The following is an 11,136-nucleotide window of genomic DNA, read 5'->3' on the forward strand; positions in this document are numbered from 1 at the left end:
CTCAGGGCCCTGTGCAGCTCAGGCTGAGCCCAGCCCAGCCCTCTGCAGGTTCCGCAGCTGCTCCGGGTGTCACTTCCCCAGCGGAAACCAGAGCCAGCAGCGGCCCCGTCCCCGTGGGGGCAGGGACAGCAGTGTCCCCAAAGCCACTCGGGTCAGGCCAAGGGGCAAGCGCCAGGTCAGCACCGTGGGCAGGCGCTCCCACTCCCGCCAAAGCGGCGAGTTTTCCGTAAATCCCGAAGGGAAGTGGACTTTCCCTGGTTCCAGGGGCAAAGTGGGCACATCCCGGGCACCCCAAGGCTGTGGCTGTCCCCTCCCTGAACGACTCCTGCGAACGCGCCCCGGCTGCCCTTCGGACTCCGCTCCGGGAAAAGCGGGGCCAGAGTCGCTCCGAGGGTTTTATGGGAAGTGGGGCAGCTCTCCGGTAAAACGGGAGCCGGAGGCGCTCTCAGGGCGGGGTGAGCCGCGCCACGAGCCCGCTGTGCCATGGTTTTTAGGAAGAGGAAGTAGGTGAGGAGCCCGAGGAGGACAAGATGGTGACTGAGGGCTCCTGGCTGCTCCCGACAGCTGGAATACACCATCGTCTGCTGGAGCTCCCGGCTCCCAGGGCACAGGGCCCGGGCACAGCCTGAGCACGGGGGAGCGACGGGTCAGGCCCCCCCTCCCTGCCCCTTATCCGCAATCCTGGGATCCCCCTTCCCTCCCAATCAGCCTCAATCCCGACACTCCCCTTCCCTTCCAGTTAGCCCAAATCCCAGCCCCTCTTTTCCCTTCCTATTATCCTCAATCCCAGAACCCCGCTTCCACTTATCCCCAGTCCCAGAACCCTCCCTCCCTTCCTATTACCCCCAATCCCAACACCCCCTTTCCCTTCCAAATATCCCCAATCCCCTTTTCCCCTTCCTATTATCCCCAATCCCGAAATCGTGCAGCTCCTGGTGGCTCCCAGAGCCACTCAGTGCCCCCAAATCCCAGGACTCGGGGGTGATAGCTCAGCTCCGAGCCATTCCCAGCCTCAGGAAGAAGCCTCATCCCTTAAAAATGCGAGCAACAGGGTCTGCCGGAGCTCAGGAATGCCGCTGGAGAGCGGAGCGTTCTCCCAGTTACTTTTTTTAGTCCCTAAACTGGTTGTCCCAGAAGCCTGGGAGAGGAGGGGGAGGAGAGTGGCTCCAGAGGAAAGTAAATCCCATGGGAACAGCACCGGGAATGGAGACCCCACCACCAGGTTCCTCCAGAGCTTTGGTTTTGAGGGGAAAATATTCCAAAAGAAATAAATTTTAAAAAAGGGGGAAACTCCAGGTGAAGGGAGGCAGCCCCGGAGTGGAGGGATGGGATTTTGGAACAGGGAAGTATCAATTGGGATGGAAGATTTGAAAAAAACAGAAAAAAAAGACACGGGGAAAAAGCTGGATAATGGAAACCAGATGAGGTTCCCGGTTTCAGGGAAGCGTTAACTGTTGCTTTCCTTGGGCCTCCACACGGATGTGCTGCCTTGGAATCGGAGAGATTGAAATAAATCGAAATATTTCATATGGAAGGAAAAGCTGGGGACGCAGCCGGAGCCCCCCGGGGAAAGAGCTCCGTCCCTGTCCCCTCCCTCGGGACACCGGGGGCTCGTGGGACCCTCGGGACACGCGTGGGCAGCGTGGAAATACCCCCGGGAAAAAGGGGGTTGGGAAGTGTGGAGAGATCCCTGGGAAGTGGGGGGTGGGAGGGAACCACATTCCCTGGAGTCCCCCAGAGCTGGAAGGAGCCACGGGACAATGGGGTCCCACGGCGAGGGGATTCAGCCTGGTTCCCGAGAAAAAGGGGGGTGGTTTCGAGTGGGAAGCGTGGAAATATTCCCGGGAAAAGGGCGGAGGGAGAGCCGTGTCCACAAGGAAGTGCCACCCGCGGGGGGCTGGAAGAGTGCGGGAGACCCCCCCCCCCCCAAGACAACGGGAATCCATGGAAAAAAACCCCGGTGGGGCAAGGGGGGGAACTCATGGCATCCAGAGGCGATCCCATGGGAAAAAATCCCAAATCCTTGTCCCCACTCCCCACGTGCGACCCCTCCGGAACTCACCTTATCCAAGCAGTTCACCTTCTCCGTGGGATACACGATCTTCCCGCAGCGCGCACAGTTGGGATTCATGGCTGAAAAACTCGCGTGGAGAGGGGGAAAAGAAATCACTCCCACCCTCCTCTGCCGCCGCTGCTGCTCCTTCTTCTTCCACTGAGCCGCCGCCCGCGATGTCGCGACTTTAAATAGTCGGGAAGGGGGAGGAGGAGGTGGGGAAAAAGGAAAAGTGGGAGGGACCGCGGGGGCGGGGCGGTCACCTACGCTTGCGCGTACACGTAACACGCGTGCGAAGGGGATGTACCCTCTAGGAGCGCGGCGCTGAGCTGAAAAAGCCCTAAAAAAGGCTAAAAAACAGCGAAAAAACCGCAAGAAATTTGCATTGAGGGCGCGGCGGGATTCGAACCGGAGACCTTTGGGTCCGCGGCGGGGGTAGAGCGGAGCGCTCGGTGAAGCGCGCGGCGAAGGGGGGTATAGCTCAGTGGTAGAGCATTTGACTGCAGATCAAGAGGTCCCTGGTTCAAATCCGGGTGCCCCCTCGCGGTGTGGTTTTAAGTTTTTTTCCCGTTTTTTCCGTTTTTTTGGCGGTTTTTCGGGGGGGGAGGGGGGTTGAGGCGGGAGCGTCGCATTTGCACGCGCGCGCAGTCCCCGTTCCACGCGCGGACGCCGCGACCCGCGGCGTCCGCGCGTGGAACGGGGACTGCGCAGGCGTGGAGTGAAGGGTAAAGGGACACCTAGCGGCGCGTCCTAAGCAGCGGGGGTATAGCTCAGTGGCAGAGCATTTGACTGCAGATCAAGAGGTCCCCGGTTCAAATCCGGGTGCCCCCTCGTTTTATGTTTTTTTTTTTTTTTGTCCCTTTACTCAAAGTTTCCTCACCCGAATTATTCCCGGTTGCTCCTTCCGTCCCCTCCCGGTGCTCCCGGTGCTCCCGGTATCGGTGAGGGAGTGTCGCGTTTCCCGCCGCCGCTAGGGCGCGCCGCGCGCGCGCGGGGCGAGGCGGGGCGGGCGCGTCACGTGACATCCGCCGCCTCTTCCGGCGCCAAGATGTCGAAGCGAGGTGAGGCCGGCGCCGCTCTCCGCCGCCATCCGGCTCCATCCGCCGCCATCCGGTGGCCCCGTGGCCGTCCCGGCGCAGCGGGGAATCGGGGAGAGGTGTTTGAGCCCGGGTGGGAGCGGATGTCGCGGGCGATGTCACCGCCGCCCTCCCCGGGGCTGCGGGGCCTGCTCCGCACCGACCGCGGCCGCTTCGTGAGGCGGTACCGGGGTCTTAACGCTCTTCTCGACCCGCAGGACGCGGAGGTTCGTCCGGGGCCAAGTTCCGCATCTCCCTGGGTCTCCCGGTGGGGGCTGTGATCAACTGCGCCGACAACACCGGTGAGTGCGGGGCTGGAACCGCGGGGGCAGCGGGGAGGAGACCCCCGGGAACCGGCGGAGAAAGAGCCCCGGGAGGAACGCGTAGGGCGAGGTGTTCAATGAAATCGCGAGCCCCAGATTTCCTTCTCAAAGCTCTCGCTGTGCCGGTGGCAGTGGCAGCGCTGTTGGGTGTCCCTGCAGGGGGACACGGGAAGCTGTCCCTGGCTATCCCGGGAGAACGGCGGTGCTGCTCCCGGCCGTCCCGGGATAACGGCGGTGCTGCTCCCGGCTATCCCGGGATAACGGCGGTGCTGCTCCCGGCTATCCCGGGATAACGGCGGCACCGCCGCTCTCCGCAGGGGCCAAGAACCTCTACATCATCTCCGTGAAGGGCATCAAGGGCCGCCTGAACCGGCTGCCGGCGGCCGGCGTGGGTGACATGGTGATGGCCACGGTGAAGAAGGGCAAGCCGGAGCTGCGGAAGAAGGGTGAGTGGCACCAGTGCTGTCCCGAAATGCCGTGGGAACCGGGCACCGAGTCCTTGCGGAGTCACCCCCCCTTCTCTAAAGCACTCGTTGGGTCCGTGCCGTGGCCCAGGGAGTTGTCGTGGAAGGGCAGAGCAAAGGCGCCGCTTTTGGGTGAAGTGGCAGCTCCTGGTGCTGTTGATTTCAATCAGTGGTGGGACATCGGGTCTGGGAATCATGGAATGACCCGCGGGGGAAGGGACCTTAAAGCTCATCCGTGGGCAGGAACACGTTTCCTTATCCCAGGGTGCTCCAAGCCCCATCCAGCCTGGCCTGGGACACTTCCAGGTGTCCCGGGGCAGGCACAGCTTCTCTGGGAAACCCATTCCAGGGAGGAATTTCTTCCCTGAGTCCAGGTGTCCCATCAGTAAAGGAGGAGTGATGTCATAGGGATCTGTAAAATTAAAGGTTATGGAACCATGGAATGATTAAGGGACCTTAAATCCCATCCAGTTCCACCACCTGCCATGGGTTTGCTCCTGCTCCAGAGGAGTTTTGCTGAATATTGTTTGTGAATAAATAATTTATTTCAAACTGAAGGCGGGCAAGTGGGAATACCTTGGATTTTCCAAGCGTGGGTGCAGCTGCAGGTGTTTCATGGTCAGTCTTAAGGGGACCCTTGACTACAAACTCTAATTTTCCATGGTGAAACCCCACAAACAAGAGGTGCAAAACAAAAACCACTTCAAATCTGTGCCTTGGGTTTGATTCCTGTGGGATCTCTTCTGGAATGTGTGTTTATCCTGATGCCCGTGGCACTTTCTCTCCCCAGTCCATCCAGCGGTGGTGATCCGGCAGCGGAAATCCTACAGGAGGAAAGATGGGGTGTTCCTGTACTTCGAGGACAACGCAGGAGTGATTGTAAACAACAAAGGGGAGATGAAAGGTGAGCATGGGAATTGCATCCCACTGGGAACACAGCGGGTTGGCAGTGCCACGGGGCTGAGCTGGGTTGGGGGAAAGGATCCAGAGTGGGATTGGGAGTGGGAAATGCTGCCCTGAACCATCTGAGACCTCTAAATCACAGAATTCCAGCCTGGTTTGGGTTGGGAGGACCTTAAATGCCATCCGTTCCTGTGGGCAGGGACATCTTCCCCTAACCCAGGCTGCTCCAAGCTCCATCCAGCACTTCCATGGATCCAGGGGCAGCCACAGCTGCTCTGGGAATTCATCCCAGCCTCTCAGGGAGGAACTAACCCTGTGGTGTTGTCCCTGTTTTCCAGGCTCGGCCATCACAGGCCCCGTGGCCAAGGAATGTGCGGATCTGTGGCCCAGGATCGCCTCCAATGCCGGGAGCATCGCCTGATCCCCATCCTGATCCCGATCCTGATCCTGCCCCTGGCCAGGGACACAAAATAAAACTCCTTGTACCAACTCCGTGGTGTTGTTCTTGCCAAATAGGAGCAGGATCGTGGTGGGAAACTTTTTATGGAGCTCTGTGTGCGCTCCAGCAGGAAAATGGGATTGGGGGATTGAAGAGTTCCGTTTTTCAGGCAGCTTCCTGAAAAATACCTGGAATGGCTCAAATTTCAGTGATCCTGAGTTGATCCCTTCTCTGATGGGAGCTGGGAAGAGTCCGTGGCAGCTCTGCCTTGCTGCTGGAGCTCCCAGAATTGGAGAATTCCCGGAATTTTCTTGTGGAATGGGCAATTTAACGGTGTAGAGTGAAACAGTGCCTGGAGCTGAGCTGGACAGAGGGAGCTGAGGAATGTCCCGGGGCCCGTGATGGGGACACGGGGAGGCTGCTGCTGTCACCTGAGGAGTGGCCGGAGCTGAACCCTGGGTGCCAGCTGGCACCTGGAGAGCTGGGATGAGCTCGGGATGAGCTCAGAACCTCCAGGAGCAGAGTGGGAAGGGATGTCCAGGGAAGAGCTGGGGCTCTCTGGGAAGCTCTGCGTGGTTCTCCTGGTGTTTGTAGAACAAGGAATGGTTTGGGTGGGAGTTGTGTTCTCCTGGCCCACGGGCTGGGGGGAGCCTCACCCTGACCCCAAACCAAGGGGGTGCCCCCAGCACTGCAGTTCTGGCACTGAGCTGGTCCCTGCTGCACTTGTGGAGATTCCTGATGGTTCTGTGCCATTCCTGATGCTTCTGTGCCATCCGGGATGGTTCTGTGCCATCCCTGATGTTGCTGTGCCATTCCTGGTGCCTTTAGTGCCATTCCTGATGCCTTTAGTGCCATTCCTGATGCCTTTAGTGCCATTCCTAATGGCTTTAGTGCCATCCCTGATGGTTCTGTGCCATTCCTGATGTTTCTGTGCCATTCCTGATGCTGCTGTGCTATCCCGGATGGTTCTGTGCCATTCCTGATGCCTTTAGTGCCATCCCTGATGGTTCTCTGCCATCCCTGATGTTTCTGTGCCATCCCTGATGCCTTTAGTGCCATCCCTGATGTTTCTGTGCCATTCCTGATGGCTTTAGTGCCATCCCTGATGCTGCTGTGCCATTCCCGATGTTTCTGTGCCATTCCTGATGTTTCTGTGCCATCCCTGATGCCTTTAGTGCCATTCCTGATGCCTTTAGTGCCATCCCTGATGCCTTTAGTGCCATCCCTGATGTTTCTGTTCCATTCCTGATGCCTTCTGTGCCATTCCTGATGGTTCTGTGCCATTCCTGACGCTTCTGTGCCATTCCCGATGCCTTTAGTGCCGCTCGTTCCCGCAGCGGGGAAGGCAGCGACAGCTCTGGCATTCAGCAGCACAGCCCCAGGGAAGGCTGGACAAAGCCCTGGCCCCGCTTTGTGAGGTGTTCTCCAACCTCTCTGAGCATTCCCGATGGATTTCTGGATACCCCAGAGCTGGGCACAGGCACCAGGAGGAGACTTGGCCGAGGACTTGCGCGTCCTGAGGGTCACTCACTCTGTTTTCCACAGGGTTTCGGAGCTCGTGGATCTTTCCCTGGAGCCCCTGGAAGGGCACAGCGCTGCTCTGGCTGTGATCCCAACATTCCAAACCTGCAGCTGAAGGGGATCTCTGTCTTCCCAAGCAGGGCCCGTCATTCCAGAGGTGCAGGGGCCTGCTTTGTGTAAGGAACCACCCCAATAAAGCTGCTCTTGCCGATCTGTTTTAACATCTGGTTCGTGAAGGGCTTTTTCCACGGCCCCAGAGCTGGATGAAACATTTTGGGGGGGGGATTTTTGGTGTCCCAGAGGCCGTGGCAGTAATTCCAGAGCCAGGCTGGGCACACCCTGAGACCAAACAGAGACGCAGCCGAGAGCCTGAGGCGACATTTTGGAGTCGGTGCTGGGAAGGTTCCTTTCCCTTGTCCACATTTGGGATGTTGTAGAGGGAATCAGGTGGGAATTCAGTACCTGCCTTACCCGGAGCATGGTGAGAGCCCCGGGGTGGGGTTGGAGGGCAGTGAGGGAGGGCTGGGTGTGCCAGCCAGGGCTGGGAGCGGCCGGAGTGTGGCTGGCCAGCTCTGGAATGTGACAGAGCCACGTCAGTGGCCACAAGGAGCTCACCTGGCTGCTGTGCCCAGGTGGGGGTATAGCTCAGGGGCAGAGCATTTGACTGCAGATCAAGAGGTCCCCGGTTCAAATCCGGGTGCCCCCTCTCTTTTCCTTCTTTTTATCCCCAAAAATGTGGTGGGGAGCCCGTAATTCCCACGTTTTCCCCCTGAGCTGTGCGTAGGCCCCGTGCGGGGTTTGCTGGCCAGGGGGGAGCAGCTGATTCCCAGCAGGGCAGAGCAGCATCGGGGGGGCCGTGGTGAGGAAAGGGAGGAGGATTTCAGGAGGATCTGGATGTTGTCCCGGGATTAATTAGCAGAGCTTTGCTGGGATGGTGATGAGCACGGAGATTCCAGCTGGGAATGCCCATGGAGAGCAGGGGGTATAGCTCAGTGGTAGAGCATTTGACTGCAGATCAAGAGGTCCCTGGTTCAACTCCAGGTGCCCCCTCTTTTCTCTTCCTCTTCCTCCAACCCTCCTTCTGCCCAAATCCTTCCACTGGACGGTCGGGAAGCTGCTGTGGGATGCGGGAGGTTGTGCTGGGCAGGGAATGCGGGGTGGGAGCTTCGGTGGGAGCACCAAGGGCCCGGAAGAGCTCAGGGGTTGTGCTCTGGGTGAGGAATCGCCCACAGGAACTCGTCACTGTCTGAGCCTCCCTCTGCGGTTCATTCCCGGGAGGGAGAAATTCCCTGGAATGGGGAAAAACTGAGCCGGGATCCGGGCTGGAATCCGGAATGGGGGAAAACCGGGACTGGATCAGGGCTGAGATCTGGAGTGGAGGAAAACCCGGACTGGATCAGAATGGGATACGGAATGGGGGAAAAACCCGGACTGGATTAGAGTGGGTTACGGAATGGGGAAAAGCCCGGACTGGATTACAGCGGGATACGGAATGGAGGAAAACCGGGACTGGATCAGAGTGGGATACGGAATGGAGGAAAGTCCAGACTGGATCAGGGTTGAGATCTGGAATGGATGAAAACGCGGACTGGATCAGAGTGGGATACGGAATGGAGGAAAACGCGGACTGGATCAGGGCTGAGATCTGGAACGGAGGAAAACCCGGACTGGATCAGAGCTGAGATCTGGAACGGAGGAAAACGCGGACTGGATCAGGGCTGAGATCTGGAACGGAGGAAAACCCGGACTGGATCAGGGCTGAGATCTGGAATGGAGGAAAACCCGGACTGGATAATGGCCAGAATACAGAATGGGAGGAAACCTGAACTGGATCCAGCCAGGCCATGGAACGGGGAATGTCCCGGATGGGATCAGGGCTGGGAAATGGAACAAAAGGAATCCTGTTTGCCATCTTTTGTCCCGTTTCACTGCCCGTACCTTTGTCAGGGACACCGGGCTCCAACCCACGGGCAGAAAAGCTTCTTCCTTTCCCAAGAAACGTTTTTAAACTTCCCTGGCGCAGGCCCTGCCCCAGGGGGGTATAGCTCAGTGGTAGAGCATTTGACTGCAGATCAAGAGGTCCCTGGTTCAACTCCAGGTGCCCCCTATTTTGCTGCTTTTCCCTGGCAATTTCGGGGGATTTGGTCACTGGAAGGCAAATGAGGAACGGCAGCTCAGCCTCCTTTCCTGTTCGTTCTTTTCCCTGTTGCAGTCAGGGATGGAAGCGAAGGGAAAATGCCAGAGGCTCTGCAGCAGCTCAGAGTGCTCCGGGGGCTGGACTGGGATTGGGAAGGGAGGGAACTGGGGAGGAGCTGGGCCAAGGTCGTCTGGCCCTGTGTGGAAGTGCAGGGACTCAGCGTCTGCAGCCCTGCAGGTTCTGCAGCAGGAGGCAATTCCTCAGGAACAGAGAGCTCAGGGATTCAGGAAGAGAATCCTTTAACTGCCTTATTTTGTGAGGGGGGTGCCAGGGCACAAACAGGGGGTGTAGCTCAGTGGTAGAGCATTTGACTGCAGATCAAGAGGTCCCTGGTTCAACTCCAGGCGCCCCCTCTTTTCTTCTTCCTTCAACCTTCCTTTTGCCCAAACCTTTCCCAGAAAGAAGCTGGAGAGCTCTGGTTGGACCTTGTGAGTTTGTTCTGCGCTGCTTGGGAGCTTCAGCTTCAAAGGATTTGTGGCTCTGACTGTTGGGAAAGCGCAGGGGTCGTGCTCAGGGTGAGCACCACTCACTGCCTGCGTGTGGTTTTCTCTGTAGTCATTTTTCTCCTAATTTATGGCATTTCTCTCCCTTTTCCAGGCACACCGAAGTGCACAGGGAGCTCTCAATTAGTGGAAACCATCCTACGGACAGAAAAACTTGTTACTTTTCAAATAAATGTTTTTAAATGTCCCTACACTGGCCCAGGGGGGTATAGCTCAGTGGTAGAGCATTTGACTGCAGATCAAGAGGTCCCTGGTTCAACTCCAGGTGCCCCCTCTTTTTCTCCTCCTTCCACCTTCCTTTTGCCAAAAATTTGCCACAGAAAAACCACGGAGAGCTCTGAGCTCGTTCTGTGCGCTCAGCGTTGGTTCAGAGCTCCAGAATCCGAGGATCTGCGGCCCTGAGCGCTGGGGAAGCGCAGGGGTTGAGCTCTGGGTGAGCACCACTCAGTGCCTGGGTGGGGATTGTCCGTTCTTAATTCTCTGCAGGCATCAGAACTGCCTGAATTTATCCTTTTTTACCACCACCTGTCCTGTTTCAGTCCCCGTACCTTCGGCAGGCCCATGAAAGCGCTCAGGGCGGTGTCGAGGAAAGGAATCCAAGCCCCGGAGAGCAAAAGTTGTCCCTTTGCCAAGAAATGTTTTTAAATGTCCCTGGTGCAGGAGGTGTCCCAGGGGGGTATAGCTCAGTGGTAGAGCATTTGACTGCAGATCAAGAGGTCCCTGGTTCAACTCCAGGTGCCCCCTCTTTTCCCCTTTTTTTTCCCCTCTTCCTTTTGCCCAAATCTCCCACTGGAAGGTCGGGAAGCTGCTGTGGGATGTGGGAGGTTGTGCTGGGCAGGGAATGTGGGGTGGGAGCTTCGGTGGGAGCACCAAGGGCCTGGAAGAGCTCAGGGGTTGTGCTCTGGGTGAGGAACCACTGTCTGCACGTGCCTTTCCCTGTTCTGAATCCTCTGTAGCCACCGTTTCCCAGAATTCCTCAGAATTCCCAGAATTCCTCAGAATTCCCATCATTTATCACCTCACACTCCCTCCACAGCCTGTGGCAGGTACAGGGACCTGTCAGGTGAAGGGATCCAACCCACAGAGAGAAAAACCTGGGTTTTTAGGAATGATTCCAGGTGTGCCAGGGGGTGTAGCTCAGTGGTAGAGCATTTGACTGCAGATCAAGAGGTCCCTGGTTCAACTCCAGGTGCCCCCTCTTTTTCCTCAAAAAAAAAGGAGGATTCCTCCTTTTTTTATCCCCACAGTGTCCGTGCCTGCACAGCAGCAGGGCTGGGAGCTGCGGGATTAAAAACTGAGCACTCCACTAGAAAAATCCTGCAGGAATCCAACCTCTGGGGCAGTGACAAGGCCAAGACACAACATTTATTTCTGTGTGGGGCTGGCTGGGACATTCAGCTGCAGTGGGGATAAAACCTGAGCTGGGTCTAAGGGATTTTATTGCTCTTTTTCCAGGCCTTGGCCCAGGGGGTATAGCTCAGTGGTAGAGCATTTGACTGCAGATCAAGAGGTCCCTGGTTCAACTCCAGGTGCCCCCTCTTTTTCTCCTCCTTCCACGTTCCTTTTGCCCAAATCTTCCACAGAAAAACACGTGGAGAGCTCTTGCTGGATCTGTGAGCTTGTTCTGTGCGCTCAGCATTGGTTCAGAGCTCCAGAA

General features: G+C 57.6%; 2 protein-coding genes across 2 annotated transcripts in view; one reads left to right on the forward strand and one right to left on the reverse strand.

Annotated features, from left to right (window-relative positions):
- LASP1 (LIM and SH3 protein 1) overlaps positions 1-2,201 on the reverse strand; it is a 29,518-nt gene extending 27,317 nt beyond the window's left edge. The window contains exon 1 of the mRNA XM_082297474.1: positions 2,063-2,201. Within this exon, the coding sequence (XP_082153600.1) occupies positions 2,063-2,131 (69 nt within the window). The 5' untranslated portion in view covers positions 2,132-2,201. The remainder of the gene's footprint in view (positions 1-2,062) is intronic.
- An 883-nt stretch (positions 2,202-3,084) lies between these two features.
- Positions 3,085-5,309, forward strand: RPL23 (ribosomal protein L23). The gene is made up of 5 exons (XM_082297580.1): positions 3,085-3,114; positions 3,348-3,431; positions 3,770-3,898; positions 4,707-4,820; positions 5,158-5,309. Exons 1-5 carry the CDS (start codon positions 3,102-3,104, stop codon positions 5,238-5,240), a joined length of 423 nt encoding a protein of 140 aa, XP_082153706.1. The 5' UTR covers positions 3,085-3,101; the 3' UTR covers positions 5,241-5,309.
- The last annotated feature ends 5,827 nt before the right edge of the window (positions 5,310-11,136 follow it).

Source organism: Coloeus monedula (genome assembly GCF_965178545.1).
Source record: "Coloeus monedula genome assembly, chromosome: 26".
Classification (NCBI taxonomy): Eukaryota; Metazoa; Chordata; class Aves; order Passeriformes; family Corvidae; genus Coloeus; species Coloeus monedula.